The sequence below is a fragment of the Odontesthes bonariensis genome, chromosome 10 (assembly GCF_027942865.1).
Source record: "Odontesthes bonariensis isolate fOdoBon6 chromosome 10, fOdoBon6.hap1, whole genome shotgun sequence".
In the NCBI taxonomy this organism is placed as follows: domain Eukaryota; kingdom Metazoa; phylum Chordata; class Actinopteri; order Atheriniformes; family Atherinopsidae; genus Odontesthes; species Odontesthes bonariensis.
The window spans coordinates 10,424,209-10,448,102 of NC_134515.1; the positions used below are offsets into that span (position 1 = coordinate 10,424,209).

At 40.2% G+C, this 23,894-nt stretch overlaps 1 protein-coding gene across 4 annotated transcripts in view; it reads left to right on the forward strand.

Annotated features, from left to right (window-relative positions):
• Positions 1-2,627: 2,627 nt before the first annotated feature.
• slco4a1 (solute carrier organic anion transporter family, member 4A1) overlaps positions 2,628-23,894 on the forward strand; it is a 35,595-nt gene continuing 14,328 nt past the window's right edge. Inside the window, exons 1-6 of one of the 4 annotated variants that reach the window (XM_075476213.1) lie at positions 2,628-2,758; positions 16,990-17,119; positions 17,227-18,149; positions 21,486-21,576; positions 22,251-22,372; positions 22,464-22,575. In XM_075476213.1, coding sequence (XP_075332328.1) covers positions 17,306-18,149; positions 21,486-21,576; positions 22,251-22,372; positions 22,464-22,575 — 1,169 coding nt within the window. In that variant the 5' untranslated portion in view covers positions 2,628-2,758; positions 16,990-17,119; positions 17,227-17,305. Of the gene's footprint in view, positions 2,759-3,633; positions 3,724-11,737; positions 11,831-16,989; positions 18,150-21,485; positions 21,577-22,250; positions 22,373-22,463; positions 22,576-23,894 lie in introns of those variants that run through there. The other 3 variants (XM_075476209.1, XM_075476211.1, XM_075476212.1) reach the window with 3 other exon arrangements.

Genomic DNA, 23,894 nt, shown 5'->3' on the forward strand with positions numbered 1-23,894 from the left:
AAAGGGGTCCCCCTTGATCACCTCCAGAAGTCCTCCCTCGGACAGTCTGAGTCAGCCAATCCGGGTCCACGGCACCAAACTGTTAGCCCGATTCTTTTTTTGGAAGCCCAAGAACAAGCTGGAGAAATCTTAAGTTAAACAAAGTATTTATTCGTGGTCACATGTGAAGTTTAGCCGTGTTGAACTCGGAGAGACAGAGCCCTCGCAGGGCCTCCATCAGAGAGCCCCGATATCCGGACACATTTCATATTTATGTCCACCTTTATCTCACAGAGGTTGTACTTACACTCGACAAAGTATAATTGGACATTTGCTAGTGATATGAGCAGGCCATCCACCTTCTTTGTCATGTTCTTTGGATGTGATAAACAATGTGTGTGTGTGAGTGTTGTTTCAGGCGTGTATCTACTATAACAGACCTATCTGACATACATTTCGTTTGTATGAACAGAGTGTAAATGTACAGACTAGGAACATAGATTATTTAGTGAACTACAGAATATGAATACATAAAGTCTAAGAATAAAGCCAATTTATAACAGAGGCGACGGTGCTAACCACCACACCACCACGCAGCCCTATTTGAACAGCATAACTCACTTTTTTGGGCAATTACGCACACAAGGCACACAAAAGCTCCTTGATCCAACTTCAGAGGCCTGCAGAAATGTTCTGACTGGTGCATGAATGCAGAAGAGGCCTCCAACAGTACATATGTACTTCTTTCTATATGTTCACGTATATTTCACCTGAATGTAAACATATGTTTACATGGGGACTCCGCTCCCACCCATCAAAGACATAGCAGACAGGCGCTATCTGTCCAGAGCCCACCAGATCCTCACAGACCCCACCCACCCCAACCATGGACTATTCTCCCTGCTGGCGTCCGGCAGAAGGTTCCGAAGCATCTTATGCAGAACAACCAGATTGAGGAACAGTTTCTTCCCCCTGGCCATAAGACTGCTTAACGCACAGCCATCTATCTCCCCCACATAACAACCCCGCCGCCCCGCCCATGGACATGGACAATACTCGCACATCTGTATTTTACATTGTACCTGGGGTCGAATTACACACTTCTGTTTGTGCAATTTCCCCAAGGCTGAGTGCAATATTTAGCAATATTTTTGCACTAAGTGCATTTTATTTATTTTTTATATTTTTGTATTCCGAGTGCTGGCACATAGCACTTCCATACCTATTTATATTGTATAGTACTGTATAGCTTTCAAAATTTTAGCGCTGTTGACCGGAAGCCAAGTAACGACATTTCGTTGTCAAGACTCACCTGTGTTTTTTTGTGCAATGACAATAAAGAAAGTCTAAGTCTAAGTCTATGTTTGCTTATAGAATCTTTTTTATAGTTCAAACTGAGAAATTTTGTAAACAAGAAGTTAATTAGATCAATCATTCAAAACTGAGGTCACCATTTCAAACAATATGCAGGCTATGCTGTCATATCTGAATCGTTTTGATCCGTGTTAAGGTCATGACAAACCAATGAAACCACTCATCCGTGAGAGGAAGACTTAGTCTCCAGACTGCTGCTTCAGCTTTACTCTTCAGCACAGTCAGAGCTTATATCAGCACTTGAGTCAAACATTAGTGGAAAAGCAGATAACCTCTGAATTAAGGAAAACTTATGTATGGGAGGCGATTGATACCAAAAAATAAACAACAAGATGAAACGACAAGAAAAAAATTCTTCCTTTTTTAACATTATGACCTTGTAACATAACATTGTAATGCCAACAACATGCTAAATAGCATAACCAACAATGAATTATGGCTTTGGAAGAGACAAGAAACCATCTCTACGGCTGCTTTAAGTCACAGTCAAGTGTGCCATTACCCATGATGATTCAGCATCTTGGGAAGGTCATTTGCAACCAGTCAGAACAATAAAGAATGTGAAGCTGATGTAACAGAATTTATGTTAACTGGGTTTCTTAATGTGCCAGATAGGGAGAATCAAGCAATTACAATAGGCATATTGGTTTTAAGATTTGATTGTTTACTTTTAAAGTTTTAAAGGATTGGCACAATCATATTTAAAGGACTCTCTCAACACCCATAGCCCTGTAAGAGCACCACAGTTAAACAGCCAGTTTATCTTAGATGTTCCAGGAGGATCCAGATAAAAACACGAGTTATTGAGCTGTCCCGTATCTGTTGGACCGGTTCACCTTTCCATATAAGCACCACTCAGACTTTAGATATATTCAAATCGTTGCTTAAATCTCACCTCTTCTCCGTGGCTTTACACTTGAGTAGAGTATGATGCCTAAATGGATTTTTTGCATTTTATTGTGCTTTCATCTCCTTATAATATCTATTTATTTAGGTTTTATTCGTTTTATATTCTATTCTATTCTATTCTTCCTTTATAGGTAAATGATTTATACGGTATTTCTACAACATCATCACATTGTTGGCTATACATTATATCGACTGTTAAGGACTTCATTGATTTTAAATTGGTTATATTACTAAACTTGACTTGATAGAGGCACATTCAGATGATATTTAACCCGAATCCCTAATGTGGCAAGTGTCTACGATGCTCTTTTTTTTGGCCTCAATGACGCTCCATACAGTGGTTAGGAGGTAAATTACAACCGCTCCTTCCATAAAAGAAGGGCGGTAATCAGCAGCGCTGCAACTAATGCACCGTATCTGCTGTCTTTTTCACGCGTGACTGGAAAGAACAGATCACTGTGTGAGAAGAAAAGGACTAATTCACGCTATTATGATGGTAAGCCTCTTTATGTCTATATTGGGTGACTGGAAAGGATGCGCTCTTTGGTGCGGGCTACTGCCCATCAGCAGCAGCAGGAATATCCATGTACCTGCAAGTCTCGAGCTGAAATGATCTGGAATACAATTAAACTATCGCAACAAAAAAAATAATAAATCACAGTATTTGCCCCGACCTTAATCCTCTGCGGACGTTTTCTTTTTCCTAACGGGTTGAACGGCTAAAATGAACAAAATGCGCTTTTATCTGCCGCATCTGCTCGCATTAATCCTCACAGAGCTTCCTCTTATCCATGGATTTGTTCTGCCATGCAGCTGCACTGTAGCACCTGGCTAACTGTAACTGTGGATAAGCATTCAGCGCACATTAGAGGATAAACCTATGGGGCATGAATTATAATCCATGGAAATGATCATTTTCAAACGTATTCTGTAATTCATTATTATCATTATTATTTATTTTGTACTTGCAAGATCCGTAGGATTCAGCATCCTTTGTGCCTGTATGTCAGTGGAGGGTTCCCTCGTGTAAGGAGCCCATGCCAAAACTGCATTGCTGGGTTTATCGTGTCCAACAATGCCACAGCTGTGCCATTTCCCATTTAATTAAAGCCAGTACTGTAGTGGCGTCTTGCGATTCAGCAACCGGCCTGTTTTGCATGCGTTTCTTGGAAACATGTGCGAACCGCTGCAGAGCTACAGATCATCATTTGTGGCGTTCTACGTGACACTGACGGCCTTACGTTTGCTTCCTATGTGGGTTGCTTGATTATTGAACGATGCTGTGGCCAGACACCCACACTCCTGTGCTGCGCAGACTGAGCATGCTGCAGTAGCTCTTGCAACACAGAGTTCATCAGGGGATACCGCATCTGTGAAGCCGAGAAACAAATATATGGCTTAAAAAAGGACACGTCTAAGCCTTTATGATTAAAGGGGGACACGGAGTTTGAAGACTTCCAGGTAAACTGCAACAGACTGGCCTCTCTGTTAAACCCTGTTTGTATTCCTGTGCTAAAGTGTTAATGGACTCACTGTAATTCAGCTGCACAGCAAAGTCTTTTACAGAAAAGTGTTATTTTTTGTATTTTTATTACCATTAGCAACAAATAATTAAATCATCTAAGTGATTAGTCATTTTTTCCTGTGAATAAACCAGTATAAACCAATAGGCCAGGCTCATACAGACAGATGTTTTAAAGCATTACTCAGGAACTTGGCGGATGTTTGCTCTTCGGCTCCCCCTATAGTTGTGGATGTAATGCTGATGTTTAAGAACAAAAATGCACCTGAGCCCTGTACACGCACTAGCCTGGCTGACGCGACCACAATCTCGATGAGATGGTGGTCTGGGAACTAGGTGTGCGTTTTCTCGTATTTGAGGCGTGGTTTACGAATGCCTAGAGCCGTTTATTGGGCGCTACGAATGTCTATCAAATGACGTCAGGTTCTTCCCATGCTGCTTTGCGCGCGATTCATAGCCAATTGTATCACTTATACCAGATGACGACAGAAATTTGACGAGGAAGAAGAAAAAAATGGAAAATAAAAGTAAACTTGCGCTCTAAGCTACTTAAATTGACAACAAAGTAGGCCTATATGCTATATTCTACATGAATTTTTATGTTGTAGAGTTGTGAATTTATTTTAATAATGGAGAAATTGAGCAGCCTTGCTTTGTTGTCTACAGTAGTAGATCAACCCTCATCTTACTTTGAAGCTCCAAGCTCCCAGAAGTGACGTCGACGCAGCTTTAGCAGCAGAAAAGCTATCAGGCTTGTGTTGATGATAATAATAAACTCCTGGACTATGTACAAACTTCAAAATGCATCGTTTTGTGGGTACAGACCATATTTGTACTACTGTAGAAGTTTGGTGTCATGACATGTGATTTTAGTGGGGTAATTTTGGAGATACTGCCAGGGTCCGTTAGCGCTTGTACTAAGCTATTCGGGATAACTCAGTAACTCAGCTGATGTTCAGCCAATATCGGAAAAACTTCGGGTGGGCTACTTGGCTGGATGTCACGGTTCAAATGACCCTAGGGTGAATCTACTCCGAAACACTTTCTAAGGCTGCATTGAACGGTAACGTTGTGCCCGCTGTCATGTTGGATTAACACTCTACAAGCTTCGGTGTAGCGCATAGACGTCGTCATCGTCTTGCTGCTGCTGCCCCCCCCGTTCTGTGATTGGTTCCCAAACTCTGGCAAAAATAAGGGCGGTGGTTTCCAGGCTGACTTTGCAGTGAGAATGAAATCGAGCGCAAAGCAGCATGGGAATTCCCAGGCTATACACGCACAGCTACTCACGTGGATTTTTTTTTGTAATTTTTTAGAGGCTGACACATAATTCAGTGTCATCGTGTGTAGTTTTGGTGAGAAGGAAAGATTATAAGAGTGGACCGCTGTGCCCAAGTGTTTCAATGCAGTGCCTGAGCCAAATGGACAGGAAAATCTCAGCGTGTGGGCAGTAGCTTTTCCTTTCATGGCAGTTGACAGGGCGTGCCATCTCAACATAGGAATACATGTTAGCACAATGTACTTTCATCCTTGAAAACACGGTATATTAAAAAGATAAGTTGTAGCTCAGCTTGTCGGTATGCAAATATGTCAATGATACACTGAAAAAAACAACTCGTAAGATTTACTTAAAAAAACCCTTTGTAAGTATTTGCACTCAAATGATTTAAGTAAGATTTAATGCTGCAATATCAAGTAAATTTTACTTACCATAAAACATAACAGTTTTGAAGATATTAAGTAACATTTACTTAATCATCTAAGTTTTAAGTTATATTTATTTAAACAAATTAAGTAAAGTCTACTTGTTTTTCATAGGCAGGAACATCATATTACTCAAAATTTTAAGTGAATTTTATATATCTGTAGTATTTGCTGTTATGAAGTAACTTAGTAGATTTTAACGATACACTTTCAGAGTAAAGTTTATGTAGTATTTCTAGGTTTATGTACATACAACTATTAAACATTTAAATTGTATGAGGAAACCAAAGTAAAACTTACTCTTCCCCCATAATTCACGTATTATGTTAATAAAATGTTTAATTTTACTTAAAGGCGGGGTAGGGGTTCTTTTTCTGGAACATTTTTTTACATATTGCTTGAAATACTCTTCACACCCCCATTGCAACCAATTAATTAAAAGTTTTGACACAAATATGAAAAGTTTTAGTGGCCTCTAGAACGTACAATCTAGGAAAAACACTATCCAATCATACTGAACGGACCGTTCACAATGATTGGATACTGATGCCGTCTATCAAACTGCAATCTGCTCCTCCCTCCCCCTCCTCCCCACCCTGTGCGCGTACCCTGCTTCGTGAACGAATTACGCGTCCAGAAGCTTGGCAGGAAGCTAAACTAGAGCCAGCTTGGCTAGCACCTAGCATTATTAAACGTATAGTTAGCATATACTAAATACTAAATACGGCAATGATCGATGCTTGCTGTCAGAACAGCGCTCGTGCATCTTTGTGCGCGTTCATGTACTCTAGAGGCGTGCCTTCGGGGGGAAAGTGAAGAAAAGGGTTGGGACTTTTGACCTGTGTATTTTCAAAATGCAGCTTCGCTGGACTTAAAATCCAGGATCTCCTACCCTACCTTTAAGAAGCTCTAGTTCTTACTTAATCTTAAAAATACAAGGTAGAAATTATGACAGTTACTCTAATAGAGTTTACTTCACCAAAAAGTCACTTTTTTTCAGTGTATCAGCTTCCCTCCCGAAACATTTGTTTCCTTAAAACAGCACAAGTTTGGTCACAGTTTATCAGTTTTGCTTGAGAACATGACAACAGATAGCAACTATGGGGATGTGTGTCATTTGCTTACTGGAAGAAATTAGTAAATGCCACATTTCTAGGAAAGATTGTTATTAACTCGTTTTGCATACACTTATTTGATAATGTGGTGGCAGCTGTGTATCAGAGGAGAGATGACTTACAGAGCTGGTGGCTGAACAGACGTGTTTATCCTAAACCAAGAAAAGACAGATTAGATCATTTAGTGTCCAAATGTTCAGATGCTGTGACTGGACACAATCTCTTCAGTTTCTTATGGGAGAAAGAAGATTTTTCTGCTGTGATAGGTGGTGGAAGATAGTTTTTAATAGTTAAAGAGTTGTGTCATGATCCTTGTTTTTCGGTGATGTTTTCTATGTTCTTGTCACTTCCTGTTTTACTTTGGTGATTCCTGACCTTTTGTTCACTTCTTGTTGTACACAGCTTCCCCGTCACACTTCCTTTTCCTTTTGCTGGTTGCCTCACCTGATGTGCATTTGTCATTATTCCCCTCATCATATCTACTCCCAGTTTTCAGTTGATCTTAGTTGGATCATTTTTCATTTCGCTCCTTTTCATGTTGCCTGTGGTTTGCCCTGTGGATTCCCTTATCCATGCCTCAGTTTGATTCATTAAAAGCCTCAGAGACTATAGCCTGTCTTTACCTCCTCCTCGGTCCTGCATTTGGGTTCCTCCCTTCTTTATTTGTTCTTCTTTTTTTTAATGAAATCATGGCCCAGAGTAGTCACAGATTGGTACCGGGTGAGACATATTCTGTTTTCCAATAATGTGGTGGCACCTGACTGTGTCGGTGACATGTGTGAATGACCCCTTCAGGGGCTTTTCCATAACAGTTTTGGATAGCAGTCTGACTAAGGTGCCGTTTACACATACCCAGGTATTTTCATAAACGAAGACCTTTCCCTTCGTTTGTGCCTTTCGTTTATACACAAACGGAGTTTTTTCCCCCGAAAACGAAGCTAAAAAAAAACTCCGGCAAAAGTGGAGATTTTTTAAAAACTCCGTTTAGCGTTTGTGTGTAAACTGGTTGAAAGAGACGAAAACGGAGTTTTCAGAATGGAATGCGGAGTTGTCGTCATAGTACAGAGCCCCGCCCCTATCTGCCATATTGGCAGGATGCTAGCGTGATAACGCCATTCATTGTTTATCTGGCAAGCATGGAGGTACTAGCAGCATTTCTGTTGTTGAGAGCTACACTCGCTTGTGTGATTTTGAAAATTATTGTCATACAATGTATTGAACAACAAAGACATTTTTCACAGCTTTAGCAGTTTTATAGTCCAGCGCAACGTGTAAAAGTAGCTCAGTCTCGCTATCAGTCCACACACACGAGCCTGACGCAATATTTTCATCTTGAAAAGGATCCGGAAGTTCTTCCTGTCAGCGGTTCTCTATTAGGCTTCTGATTGGCTTGTGTGGAATTCTCATTGTTCTAACACTGCCAATGTCAGGCTTGGCGTAATTTAACAGCTCCTGATAGCGTATTTCTCCGGATCAATGTAGACGTGTTTTTTTTTTTAAAAAACGGGGCTGTGTGCACCTAGTTTTTTTTGCAAACGAAGGTTAGAAAATATGCGTTTTTCTAAATACCCGCGAATGTGTAAACGACGCCTAAATAAGTTTTACTCGCATACAAATGACTTCCAACATGGCACAGATGTAAGTTGCCCCGGTTTGACCTATGGTTCACCTGTTGGGAGGAGTCTAAAAACAGCGCCATTTAAACTTTCCCCCTTGTGGTTTTTTTAAAGGATAAAAACTGCCACAACCAACTGAATAAGATTCAGAGGCACATTCTCTGATGCTGTACAGCTGCAGACTGTGTATTTCTTTGGATGACACTTCATGATTTTCATCAGGCAGTATATGTATGTGGATGCGGCTGTACAGAACCGAGCGGCGTGTTTCAGTTCAGGTCTTGTCTTGGCTAAAGTCAGAGTACGTGGGCTGTCAGAGCGCTGACTCAGCATTTCTTGTCAAACCACACGAGGCTTTTCTATCTTCTCTTCAGAGGACAAACGGACTTCCTCTTCATTCTATTACTGGAGACATTTTTAAATCCAGGTTAAAAACAATTTCTTTTCTCATGAAATCTGCACAATATCTTTTTCATTTATCTGGGCTGTTGCTCGTTTTTTAAATTCATTTAAACTATTTTATTTGTTTCTCTTTATATTCTTTTATGTATTTTTAATGCTTCTTCCACTCCCTGCTGCAATGCTTTTATTTTATGTAAAGCACTTTGAATTGTTTTGTACATGAAATGCGCTACAAATAAATTTGATTTGATTTGATTTTGACCGTAACAAGACATTTGCTGTAACATTATATGGAACATTGCATATCTTTTGACACAGAGACTTCACATCGAGTCAGCCTCAGTGGAAGTGATTATTCAACCCAGTTCTCAGAAACAAATGTGTTAAGTTCAGTTTGACAATGTGAGATTTTGTCAGCCATTGTGCAGGGAAGTCAAACATGATACAAAAAGAAGGGAACAGATTTATATAGATTGTTTTCAAGAGCACACTTTGAGCTGTTGTCCTTTTAGTTTTGTCAAACAATGGCATGAAACAGAAGTCCAGTTCCTATAAAAAGGGTGAAGTGATTCTCTTCCTCCTCATCCTCTCTTTAAAACCAAGCCTGCGGGGCCAGATGAGCACTTTTTGGAGAGCAGGGTTACTTAGATACATGAATTATGTATAATTATTCCTCTTTTTCCAGTTGATTTGTGCTATTTTTGTTATCTACAGTGGGAATTCATGTTGTATTTTCCCTCCTGGTCCCACCCTTGTTGCCCAAAAGCAGAGCTCTTGGTAAAGCTAAGTGCTGCCTCAGACAGTTTTGGCAGCCTCTGGATCGCTCTGATCTCGATCACACATGTATGTCTGCTCTTGAATAAGTTGCCTCTTAAACTGTGCTGAAATCGTAGCTCCCATTTTGCCTCGTTCTGTAGGTCACTTGTTACGGTTGATTTCACCACCAACAGGAGGCAGCAAGGTGACGTGTGCTGGCGTGTCTGTGAGATGTAGGCCAGCGGGTTGATGCATGTACCATGACTGTGTGCATCTATTACCACAGTCGGGACACATTTGACTTAATCCAGTGGCATAGTTTGATTTCTATAGACATGGTATTCTAGGAATTCTACAGTATGACCTTCAACAGGTCACATTCCATGTGCATAGTTTCCTGAATACCATTACATTCAAATAGTTTCTCCTACATTACTTTTATCTAATGCGTGATCTGAAAAGCAGGCCCTGCATTAAGGTCTGCTCCTCTGAGCTTCTTAGTTAACATCGTGTCTTCTTTAGTGTAGCATGATTTTCATTTGGTAAACTGTGGTCTTTTTATAGGAAAATAGACAAAAGAAGAGGCTTTGCTTTAGGGATGGGCTGCACTCTGATTCACAAGCCGCACCTTTTGAGAGTTTCAGATTAGATAGATAGATAGATAGATAGATAGATAGGTACTTTATTCATCCCAATTTGGGAAATTGTTGTGTTGCAGCAGCATACAGTAAAATATATGTAAACAATTAAAGTAAAAACAAGCAAATGGAATAGAATAAAATCAAATAAAAATAGTGAATAAACATTAGCTATTATTACTTTTCCTGAGAATTGTGTGAAATACTTTGTGTGCACCACATGCTTATATACATTATGGTATATATGCATGGGAGGAGAGTGGACTTTTTTGGGCTTTTACTGGTTGGTTTATTATGTCATTGACCACAAAAGTTATTTCTGTGAATGGTAATGGTGAATGGACTGTACTTATATAGCGCTTTCTAATCTAAGCACATTCACCTATTCACACACACATTCATACAGTGTGTCATCAGCCCTATTCGGACGGGACTAGTTCAATGGGGGGACGTATGGTAATGTTGGTTAACCAGACGACGCCAGGGAGAAGAAATGACCAATTCGGACGGGACAAGAAATCCCTGTACTATTCATCTAACATGGGAGGAGTTGTTGGTTACGCACAACCGTCACATCCTGGATGCTATGCACGTCTTCATTTCACTTCCGTAAACCCCATCTGTAAACAGACATGGCGCCAACCATGCGTGCTTGCAAGCAGCGCTTCATCCAGAACCTCCATGTTTGCAAACAGACACACCTAATTGTTTCTCTCTTTAAAAGGATGCGACGACATATTTTGTACTTATTACCGAAGGTCGCATTCGCACGGGATTAGTATTACCTATGGTAGATACTCCGGACCGTTTCACAGGAGGTAGAATTCTCGGCAAAGTTTACCGACATACTCCGCTATCTTTACTGACATGGCGCGTTCGGACAGGACTAGATTTCCCGGTTATTATTACTTTACCCCAGGTCCCCCCATTAAACTAGTCCCGTCCGAATAGGGCTTTAGACAGTGTTGAAGAAGCAATGTGTCGGACTGAAAGACAAACAAAAAAACTAGGGCTGGGCAACGATTGAAATGTTTAATCTAATTAATCACATGATTTCCCTGATTAATCGCGATTAATCGCATTTGTACGCAAAAGCCAAAAATAAATTCAGAAGTAGTGTATAGCTTTTAGCATTTAGTTTTATTTTAAATGTGCTGCCATATGAATGAAAGTGCCATAACATTTGTTGTGCAAACACACTTTTAACATCAGCATTTTTATGTAGTTTTTATGTAGAAGCCTCGCTCCACCCATCACTGTGCAAAGCTAGCAACTGAAAACAGTTCATAAAATGCATTTCATCCACTGTAGTTTGTTCAAATCTTAAAATTCAAGCACAGCTTTCCTCTCATGGCAGTAGACAAACTTGCAGCAGACAAGAGATGCTTTGACTTGTCCTAACAGGGAAATCACAGGTAAAACTAATTCTGTCTTCTAATGTCCCAGTTAATCATATCTAAGTGCTAATGTGCACACATGCAGACCCTGGAAGCAGCGCACCAGAATGGAATGCAGTCATTATCAACAGTATTATTTACACCTGTCTCTCCCTGCTCCAACAAGCCAAAATGTCGGCTGTGAGGAGGCCGGCAGCACACGCTGGTAAGTACATCATACTGGTGTTTTAATGTGGAACTATGAGGACAAAACAGGAACAAAAATAAATTTGGGCACAAACAGCATGAGTCAGGGAGATATTCAGCTGGTTTCTCTCTTTTTCTTTCTCTAGTTTGAAGCCTGGCCAAGGCAGCTCACTGATTCAGAGTAGCTGAAGGCAGAAGCAGGCTGACACCTACCGACCAAAGGCCTCTCTGTCTGGTAGACCACATGATTACACTTCTTTTACTCATTTTACCTGCATCATTCAGTCTTCTGGACTTCTGGGCTACTTTAAACATTGCACACGTATATATATATATATATATATATATATATATATATATATATAGCTATTTTGTTTCCCAATAAGGTACGGTGAGAAGACAATTCAACTTGGCAGTGTTTACAGATGACTTTGGTTCTGTTGACTCCGCCGTCTGGAAGAACTTTAAAATGAAAATGGCCGAGTAAAAGTTCCGTACCCTTTTCCATGTTTGGTGGATCCGCCGATTACTTTCTTTTCCGGTTCCGCAGCAGACAGCAACAGACTTTTACAAAATAAAAGCCTGTGAGCAACAGACTTACAATGATTAAAAAAATAATAATAATAATAATTAAAAAAAAAAAACTGCGTTAATGCGCGAAAAAATATTTATCGGCGTTAAATAATTAGCGAGTTAACACGATAATAAAGAGTTAACTCGCCCAGCCCTAATATATATATATATATATATATATATATATATATATATGTCTTAATACTGTGTTCTATGTGTCACTTTCACCTATAAAAGAATATCTCTGTACACTCATGAGTACAGGCTTCATTAAATCAAGCTTCCTGTTTCTGCTGTAAACACTAAGAACTCTCAGACTAGTATTAATGCTGTGGTTATTTTGTCTACCACAATCAAACACATGTAACATTAGACTCAAAGTAAGCATGAGGTCAACAAGTCCAAGCACACAATGCTGCAGTTGCCGTGTTCAAGAATGTATGCTTTTCTAATTTTAGGATAAAAGAGCTGGTTTCTGCAGTTCCGTCATTTCTGGGTTCAAACAGGGTTACTTGTTCTCATTTGACTGAGTCTCATTGTTTGTCCCGCGTTCAAGTTTTCCCAGAGCGATGCACTGTTATAATAAAGATGGTTTACATTGTAGTGACATCTCAAAGCAGCACATGCAAACACAAGTATCTCTGAATAAGTTTGACAGTTCAGGCGTGACCTTAATCTAATGCAAAAAGCAACATTAGAGACCTTCCTCTGGGTAATTCAGAAGCCTTTGTGTACCACAGGGGAAAGACTCCATTCCAAAGCAAATAACTTTCTTCCATGAAGATAAAGGAGCCGGTGGGTAGGGCAGAGCCCGGTGCTTATTAATATTACAACTTCTCACTCTGATCTCAGTTTGAAAAGAGAAATGAAAAGAAAGACAGAGAATTGGATAAGAATAAAGTAGGAAAAGGGCCGGTGAGAACTCTTCCATATCTGGCTTCTGAATAACAAACAGTGGGATAGGAGGGTGTTACTTCACTATAGTGCATTGTTAACAGAGTGGCCTGGTTCCACTTTCAGGACACTCCCACCTCTGATCGTCCCATCACCTGATACTAATCCCCTCCCTGAAAAGAGGCCACGAGAGCACTGAATAATGCTTAATTTCACTTCTATATCTGTCAGCTCCTTAATGAAATATGATGTTAGTCTCATTTTAATCTCTGGCTTCCCAAACTGAATTATTCCCACTTATCACAAGCTGAATGTCTGTGTCAGTCAGCGTGTCACAGACTTCACTGAAACCTTGTGTTTTTTTCATCCGTAGAAGAAACAAAACACAAAACTGTAGCTTTTATTGTAGATTATTGGCTATTTGCCTTCATGTTTATCCATATATTCATAGAGTTTGTTTCCTGTTTAACCCACTGCTCTCTACTCTGACTTTATTTTAGTCGCTGTTGGACTAGATTTAAGCACTTAAAGCGCAGTATGGGCATTTTAAAACTAGGCTGTTACCATATTTCCTAAAACAAAGTGCTGCTTAGAGTACCAGGCCTCTATCAAAGGCAGGCCTTTTTTAAGTATGACAATTATATTTCTCTAAAATGCCATAATTGCAATGCTTCAAAGCAAAATCTAAAACAATGTACATACACACTTGTGTAAGTCAACCAGCTGTACATTTATTCTTATTAATCTCCACTTTTCCCATTTTTCCCTCCAGAATTTGCTTCAACTGTGTTGAAAATCTTTTACTTCATGATGGATTTCAGAAAGTGAAACAAACTAAGAAGCAAACAGGCTGACAAACTTCTAGCCTGTTGAGGTGTTAATACACGCGTAACAATTGTTGTGCCAAATTCCCTTTTGAATTTAACTGGAGGGAAACCCTTCTGTTCTTATCGGGCCTTAAATCTTTAAATTTGTGCATGTATACCATCTGATTTGGTTCAGAGTGATCAAATGAAACTGTCCCATTTTAGAATAATGTGTAATATTAATAAATGTGTAACGCAGTACAACAAAATGTCCAAAGCAGGATGATTATTTCACTGAATTGATTATATAATAGTGGTAAAAGTCTTGTACGTTCTGATAATAAGCATCTATTCCCATAAACCTCTCCTCGCGCTTTATTTGTTCTTGTCAAATACTACATACCTATTACTTGGTTTCAGGAAACATATTGACTTTAAACTTAAGACCCTTCAACATAAGACTTTAAACGTAGACCCTCTAACATTTCTGTATTCTTTTTACTTTCTGGGTTAGTACACACTTAACTGTTGTCAAAGTCAATGCAGAAGTCCTTCAAAGCACGAAGAAACTTCCCTTTGAAATGCATTACTTAAGTCATTTGGGTTAAAAAGGTACAATTCATGTCCATCAATATGTAGATATGTTGGTTTTCATATTGTGTCTATTTTACATTTTAACTTTACTCCTGGTTGGATAGTCAGCCGTCTTTGATGCTAATTTCATGGTGACTTATGGCCTTTAGATTTAAAAACTGTTTAATAAACTGTGATGTCCTCGGTGTGCAATATGGAAGATGTGACCTGTTAACGGTTTTTTTAGGGTAGCCTTCATGGAGATGTGCTAAATAACAGAGATAATGTAGTTACTGAATCTGCATAAACTGCCTGACACCGTCTATAGTCAATATGGAGCCAAATAAAAAGCTGGTGACTTAAATGGGAATGAAGATGAACAGCCGCATGACATTATACTCAAAAAGCTAACATTTTTGATATACTCTCAGTAAGAAAAAAAAAAGGCTAAGGTAGGTTTAATTAACATCAACCAGGAAGCGCACATAAGTAGCACATAACCTTATGATTAATTTAATGTAATGGTCCCTTCTTTAGATCATTTAAATGGACTGAATGCCTGTCATCTGTCGCCTGATCTGAAATACACCGAAACATCTGAGCCGTTCGTAAACTCAAGGTTTCCACCCCTCCTCCCCCACCTCACTGCAGTTTGCCAGAAAATGCACCGATAACACTCTAACCCTGATTCCTAAACCAAATGCAATTAGAAAAATGTGTCGGCTGCATGAATTTCTCCCTGAGCAGAACAGGAGCAGCAGCAGCTAACATCCCAGCTTGCTTTTAAAGTCACAAAGCAGAGTTCAGACCTAAGCTCCAGCGCAGGTTATTCTCAGGTGGATCATGTGGGCTGGACATTGGGACGGGGACGGGGACGGGGGGGAGTAATTGATGTGCTGCCTCAGCGTTTGACTATAAGAGGCTTTGAGAGACAGGCTTAGGGCTCAGCATGGATACCTCTGCCTCCCTCTTCATGCCATCTCCTCTCTCTTCCGGGAGCCTTTTGTGATATTTTCTTTTATTGACGTGCTTTAACATCCTCCGAGCTGTTGATTTTCAAACACAGGAGGGAAGGTAGGAGGTGTTTAATATGTTTAAGGGTTTGTGTTTGCGTTATAGTTGTATCATATTAATCAGGGTTGCAGAATAACTAGGCAGGGTGTATGTAATAAAGGTTAAAGCAACATTGGTAAATTTATTTTTATCAAGATGTCAATTAAGCTATGAAAAGATGCCATGAAAATACTGATTTAAAAAAATAGGCTGCTTCCTACTGAAAAGAACTGAACTGATAACACTTTATTGTATAGAGTTGTCCTTCAGTTGAAATGATGTATTAAGTTTGCAATGCCGTGTTCTTTATTAATTTGTGGTGCTGCTGTGTGTTGTGTCCTTGTATCAGATTTACGAAGCATTTTTTTTTTTTTTACAAGGAATTCAGTTAATGAAGGAAGTTTTCTTCTCCTTTTTTTCAGCTTAGTCCAAAACATTTAGCCTGTGTGAGTGTTAAGGTCAAGCTGTTTCTTTAACATCGCAATCATCAGTCTAACTGAGACCACTTTGTGGGCTAAAACAATGCTTCTTTATACTTTTTACCTCGACTGAGGAGAAATAGTTGACACGCTGCTGTTTTATTCACTCCCCGACTGTCGTTAAGTTGGATTCAACTCAAATTTCTGAGCTCTTATTTGGAAACTACGGAGCAAGTTGTGGCTCAGTCTGGTAGATGAGGGGTAGATTTTCTCTGTAAAAATGAACATTACTTGACTATGACATGCATCTGAGGCGTGCTGTTAGTGATTCCTCTTTGGCTATTGTAAATGGTATTTTGTTTTTAATCAATTACACCCTCTTTTACTTCATGTACTGTTGATTTTTCCAATTAAGCTCTGCTTACACTGTAAATATCCCAAGCAGAATTAATGCGGCATAAACATGCCTAAATGCGGTTTGCTTGGATCACGTCTAACGAGTCAAATGCACGTTTCTAAAGTAGTGTTGATGATTTGCATGCTGCAAAAAAAAGGCGTTATACAACAGCTAAATGTGTACATTGTGTTGATGAAAGCTGTGATCTGTTTGTGCTTGCTGGAGCAGAGGGAAACACTTATGGTTCATTACTGCTGTGTGCGATTTGTTGTTTTATAGGTTGTGTTTGTGTGTGAGAGAGTTCAAGAGCTTTTGTCTCCGTGCAGCTTCTGAAGAATCTTTGTGGACGGTGTTGGAAATTAGAACAATTGTAGTCCCGGTTGAACTTTAGGCAGTCGAATCCGTTCTCCTGCGGGGGTGTTCAGAGGCAGCAGGAGTAATCTGTGTGTGTGCGTTTGTTATCTTGTTATTTTTTTTTAAGGGTACGCATTTATCTATGTGTGTTTCTTTTTCTTTTGAGTTGAATAAAGTATTTTTCATTTAATTTGAATTGTTTGTTTTCATGAAAAACATTTCAGCTCTGTTATTCATGTCAGCCTTTCAGATTTATGCCCATTCACTCAAACGTTTTATTGATAATATGAACTTAACTTGCCCTCTCTCTCTCGTCTCTTCACAGAATGCCATTGCTCAGCATCCTTGGCCTTTCATCCTGCACCGCCTTGAATCGATAAGCAGGAGCACCTGAAGAGCCTTTGCGTATATTCAGCATTTTGAAGAACGAGTGTTCATTACTGTGGACATACGAGGTGTGCGATTCAAGCCACGAGGAGATAATTAAAGAGATCCGTCAGACTGCAGCCTGACCACAACATCTCCATCCTCCTCTGATTCACATTTCCTGTTTTCCACACAGGTGGTGGTAGACGCACACTGCTTCATCTCCTGAGCTCATAGAGCCTCATAAGACCCCCACACCACCCCTCAGAGGGGTGATGCCAGTTTTGCTAAATGCCGACGCCTCTTTTAGCTCCAAACAGGAGCTCCTGGATCTGCAGGACTGTCCTCTCAGTGGGGGTCCCTCCTTGGACACCCCGAGTCCTGTGGATTCCCAGACAGGCAGCCCCGTAGGCTCTGTTCCCAGAAGCCCCGGCAGCCCCGTAGGTGATGGCCCCACCCGGCCCAGCATTTTCACCGGGGCTTCAATGCTCCCCGGGCAGTTATATGGGGTGGACCCCCAACCCGACGAGGTTCCCGTGGAGTTAACGCTCATCTCGACTGACTCGGATCAGCTGTGTGGCTGGGGGGCTCTGACACCCAAGGTCATCCAAGTTTTAAATACCCCTCGTTGGGTGCTGTTCTTCCTTTGCGCGGCGTCTTTCCTTCAGGGGATGATCATCAATGGCTTCATCAACACGGTGGTCACCTCTATCGAGCGCCGCTTTGATCTGCGCAGCTACCAGGCCGGTCTCATTGCCAGCTCCTACGACATCGCCGCCTGCGTCTGTCTGGTCTTCGTCAGCTACTTTGGTGGGACGGGGCACAAGCCTCGCTGGCTGGGATGGGGGGTGCTCATCATGGCACTGGGTTCTCTGGTGTTTGCCTTGCCTCATTTCACCACACTCCCCTATGTGGTCAGTCTGCCTAATCAAACAGGAATGTGCTCTGCCAATCGTACCAACCAGTGCCAGGACAAAGAAGGTGGAGGACTGTCCAGTTATCGCTTTGTGTTCATGCTGGGGCAGTTTCTGCACGGCATGGGGGCTACTCCTCTGTACACACTAGGGGTCACATACCTGGATGAGAATGTCAGCTCCACCTATGGGCCTGTGTATACAGGTGAGTCTCATCTATGGTCTTGACATGTCTGTTTTATGGAAAGCTTGGCAATTTTCTGTGAAGGAGATTTTTCCTCATTTTCTTTTTTATATGTCAAAAATAAACATCCATATGGTTTCTTTCAGCCAGAGATGGGGACTCAAGTCACTGTGACTTGGACTCAAGTCGACTCGAGTTGCTGTTTTGATGACTTGTGACTTGACTTGACAAAAAATAAAAGACTTGAGACTCGACTCGGACTTGGAAGTTAAAGACTCGGCACTTGACATGACTTGAGACACGATGACTTGAATGACTCGAGTGTTAAGTATCTAGCATAACTTCGAACTTTGTTCGTCATTTGAAGATCCATTCTGAGCAGTAAGTGCTTGTCAAATTAGCTAATATTATCCTGTTAGCCTAGTCTGTAGTTAGCTAACGTTAGCTTGATATGATACGGGGCGGAGAGGTTGGACACATTGGCCAATGATGTTCACTGTCAGTTACTTATATCTTGTCTTTTCACTTTATCAAGATCAGATTCTGCAGGTAAAATTGCAATAATAAAGTGACTTGACTTGCCCAAGAAAAAATTACTTGAGACTTGCACATGTGTGACTTGGTCCCATCTCTGCTTTCAGCTCTTTAGAGACAAGAACACATTTACGGGCCTGTGATTTATCTTGAAATTTCATGAAAGTTGCAGTTATAGAAGTTGTGTGATGACCACCCCCCCCCCCCCCCCCCCAATATATTTATATTTTTTTCCATAACCTTTATAAACACTACAGATACAGCATCAGAAAACTGAAAAATGTTACTCAGAGCCTTTATTTAAAATGGTCAAAAAACACAGAGCAGAGTCATTTTCAGTGAATGTGCTGTACTCAGAGCTGCAAGAGTAAACCTTTTCTTTACAGAAATATCTGTTCACCAACTGTAACGTCTCACATGGAGGCTCTGAAACTAACTACAGCAACTCGAGAGCTTGATCTTGATCCATTCAGCTGTCTACAAGCTCACAGCTGAATCTCAGTCCTTACTATGTAGGGCTAACATTCTTGACTCAGTCTTAAATAAGTGTAATGCCAGAAAATTCACATTTGAGAAAAAAAAAACAGTACATTTTGTCTCCTTTTGCTTCTAAGCAATCTTAAAAAGTTGAGTGAGTCATTCACTTATCTGTGTTGGATGATTTCATCTGTTTAAAGTCTTTCATAATCAGAGGTTTTACTTCAGTCTTCCAGCTCTCTCTTTCCCTCCTTCTTTGGTGACCTACGGTGAAAGGCCTTCAGTTTGACCTTGCTGCTTTGCTTTTTTTTTTTTTTTTTTTTAAATCAGCTGGTTCAGCTTTCCGCAGAAAGAAAGCTATATTTGCTCGTTCTCAGCTTGTATTCACAGCTGGGCACCGCTCATCAAAATGCATACACATACATCAGGGCTGGAACACAATCCCACCTGCATCTTTCAGCAAAAAACTCATTCCTTTTACAGGTGTAAGTTTTAATGTGTCTGCTGTGTGCACCAATGTGAATGTAAATTGTACCGGTGCGTCATCATGTGATGCTAATGCAGATCATAAGCTGACATATAGCCTGTAATCTGCCACACATCGAAGGCAAGACAATTTTATTTGTAGAGCACAATTCGTACACAAGGCAATTCAAAGTGCTTTACAGCCACATAAAATCACAAGAAGGCTAACAAAACTTTTGTATTCACATTCATATCCATTTTATATCATTTTTAAAACAATTACCGTCCATATCTTGTAGGCGTGGCATTTTTAGTTTGTCTAATCTGTTTTTTTTATTTATTTGAGACTGCTGAGGAAATAGATATTTTTTAAGTTGGATTTTGAATCTTGTACACATAAGGCAGCTAAAGCACGGTAAAATTTGCAAAACAATAGGAACATTGCGTTTTATCTCATTGTGTTTTAATGTTGAACTAATTAAACAGTTGCTTTAGCCTGGCTGACGTGTCCACATCTCGATGAGATGGTGGTCTGGGAACTAGGTGTGCATTTTCTCGTATTTGAGACGTGGTTTACGAATGCCTAGAGCCGTTTATTTGGCGCTACGAATGTTTATCAAATGGCGTCTGGTTCTTCCCATGCTGCTTTGCGCGCGATTCATAGCCAGTTGTATCACTTATACCAGATGACGTATGTAGAGCGACAGAAATTCGACGAGGACGAAGAAGACGCTTTACTGTGTATGACAAGACGATGACGTTTAATGATTAGTTTTAAAAGTAAACTTGCGTTCTAAGCTACTTAAAACACTTTCTAAGGCTGCATCGAACGGTAACGTTGTGTCCGCTGCCATGTTGGATTAACACTCTACAAGCTTTGGTTTTCGCGCATAGACATCGTCATCGTCTTGGACGATGCCCCCCCCCCCCGTTCTGTGATTGGTTCCCTAACTCAGGCAAAAATAAGGGCGGTGGTTTCCAGGCTGACTTTGCAGTGTGAATGAAATCGCGTGCAAAGCAGCATGGGAATTCCCAGGCTACAGTTGCTTACCAAATGCCTTGAAACGGTGTATGTTGACATAAGAGCTAGTTAAAATGCCACAGAAAATAACTGTCATTAGGTCAAAAAGTTTGATAGATCCCAAAAAACATGTATGATGTGAATCTGGTCATCTGATGAAAACTTATGTTAAGTTATGTTTCTGTTAGGAGAAGAGTAAGCTTTTCTGACTTCAGTGGTTGATCTAAATGTTATTGAATAAAAAAAGATCTTAAATGTCCAAAAAGAAAAAAAATCACAAGAAGACTAAGACAGGGATGTCAAACTGTTCTGCAGCTTTTACGTGTTGCAACACACCTGATTCAGATTAAATGGATCTCTTCGAAAGACTGTTAACTTCTGCACAAACCAGCAAATGAGGCATTGATCTGAGTCAGGTGCGTTGAAGCATCTAAAACCTGCAGGACAGCGGCCCTCGAGGACCGGAGTTTGACATCCCTGGACTAAAACGTGCTGTATGAGTGTGTGTGAATGGGTGAATGTGGCATGTAGTGTTAGAAGCGCTTTCAGTGGTCAGCTATAGAAAAGCGCTGGACAAGTCCAGTCCATTTACCCGTGTGGCTTTCCTTATTCACACAGAGAGCAGTGCAATTCAAAGAAACGGTCCCAACAAACACGGCACTCAGTCTTGTACTTTTTTTTGTACTTCTTTTTTTTTTTTTGCTTATGAAACACAAACTTTCCAGATATAGAGCTCATATGAAGAACAATGGGGCCCTTTTAACCTGTAGGAAAGGAGATAAGTAGGAAACAGGAGGTAGACCCTGAAGTCATTGTGCTCACACACCTTGGCTCAGTTTCTGTGGTCTTTCTTTCCCCAGGGATCTTCTACACGGCAGCCATTGTGGGTCCAGCAGCGGGCTACCTGCTGGGAGGATACTTCCTTAACATGTACACAGAGATCCACCTGAAGTGAGTCTACTTTAGATGGCAGAACGGACTATAGTACTAGATATGGAATGACTATAAGAGAATAGAAATGACTAGATTATTATACTGACCACATTATGATAAACAAAACATCATTGAAATAATTGATAATAATTAAAACAGAACAAAACAATCAAGAAAGGAGTCTGTTAGAGTATCCGATTAGCATAGTACAATAAAATGGTCTGAAATGAAACTGAGGACTGGTGTAGGATTTAGCAAAGTAAAATAAGATTATTATAATTGAGGACAGTTCTAGTTTAATAGAATAGGATTATTTAAAGTTAATCAGGGAACGGGGCAAATCTGAGAGATCATGTAAGGTGGCAGCAACTACTCCACTTTGCTTAATCTATACAAGGTTTCTGATTAGATGTGTCCTAAGATTTATCTAATATGATTTACTGTAATCATGTATTAAAATGAAATTAATGAAAATAATTAAATGTAGATTTTTGAAGTTCCTCCAATTCAAATTCTCTCTTATCTACTTTTCAAATGTAATGAATAAAACATTCGTTTTGAATTTCGGTGCAGTACCAATTCAGTTTTGTAGAATATGTGAATAATGTAGAATAGAACTTTCTCATCAAAGGTTGCCGTTTAGCGTCTGTAAAGATCGAGAGGCTCAAACATCGTGTGTGTTTTGGCCACAGAACAGAGATGACTCCGGAAAACCCTCACTGGGTCGGGGCTTGGTGGATCGGCTTCTTAGCTGGAGGGGCGGCTGCTCTGCTGGTAGCGTTCCCCATCCTGGGTTACCCCCGGCAGCTGCCAGGTAGGTAGCTGTGGGAGCTGCAGAGATGGGACTCATATCAGATATATATATTTAAACTCAACCCTTTGCTGTCCTCTGCGTTTGTCTGCAGGCTCCCAGAAGCACGTGGCCATGCGAGTGTCCGAGGCTCACCAGCTGAAGGATGGAAGCCACACCACAGCTTCAGACCCTCAGTTTGGAAAATCAGCCAAAGACATGCCAAGGTAGTGCACTTACTCTCACAAGTGGAGAAATGGTGATGGGTTATTAAAGGACCTGGGCCGACCAGGACTGTCACCCCCACTTTCCACTGTCCTCATTCACTCTGCACCTTCTGTCTTACATCACAGCAGTTTTAAAATCTTTACACTGGCTTCCAGTCAGTCACAGAATAGATTTTAAAAGCCTGCTGATGGTTTACAAATCCCAGAACGGTTTAGGCCCAAAATACATCTGTGATATGTTCAGAGAATATAAACCCAGCAGAGCTCTTAGATCCAAGGACTCAGGTCAGCTGGTCCAGTCCAGAGTCCACACTGGAAAAAATCTAAATCTTACCAAGTACATTTGTCTCATTGAGTATCTCATTACACTTGAGATAAGACACAATTGCCTAACAAGTACCATTTCAGCAAGATATAGGGACTTGTTTGAAGACAATACATCTGGAATATCTTGTTAAGTGAAAAAGTCTTGAAAACATCTTGTTTTGAGTCACATTTAACATGAAACAAGCTTTTTTTTTTTTAAAGCTAATTTCAAGGTCATTTTTATCTCAAAAGTCCGAAATATCACATTTTATTTCAAGAAATCTTGACAAGCCGATTTTCACTAGTTCCATTGGCAGATTTTTTTTGCTTATTTCAAGCAAAAACGTCTTGTATTTGTTGTTTTTCTTACTTATTTTTGGAGGGGCATTTTTTCCAGTGCAGACTAAACATGGAGAAGCAGCATTTAGCTGTTATGCTGCAAACAAGTGGAACAAACTGCCAGTGGAGATTAAACTTTCACCAAATGGAGACATTTTTAAATCCAGGTTAAAAACATTTCTTTTCTCATGCGTCTATGCATGAAATATCTTTTAACTTATCTGGACTGTTGCTTGTTTTTAAATTCATTGAAATTATTTTATTTGTTTCTCTTTATATTCCATTATGTATTTTTAATGCTTCTTACACTCCCTGCTGAAATGCTTTTATTTTATGTGAAGCACTTTGAATTGTTTTGTACATGAAATGTGCCATACGAATACATTTGATTTGATTTTAATCGTCTGCTGGATGAGCCGAGCAAGAGTGTCGGCTTTACACAAAGCAGCAGCCATTCTTTAAGTCTTACTTTAAGGAAATATAGATCTTACAAACTATGGTATGACTGAAACAAAAAAAGATGAACAGATTACTTGGACTGATAGTTAAACTGTAACTCTCCTATGTATCCCCCTGAGGCAGCGCGTTGTGAGGTGTCAGACATACGGTGATGTTTTAAAAACAACAACAGGAAATGAGAGACAGAGGTCAAATGTACTCATCCTGCTTGTACT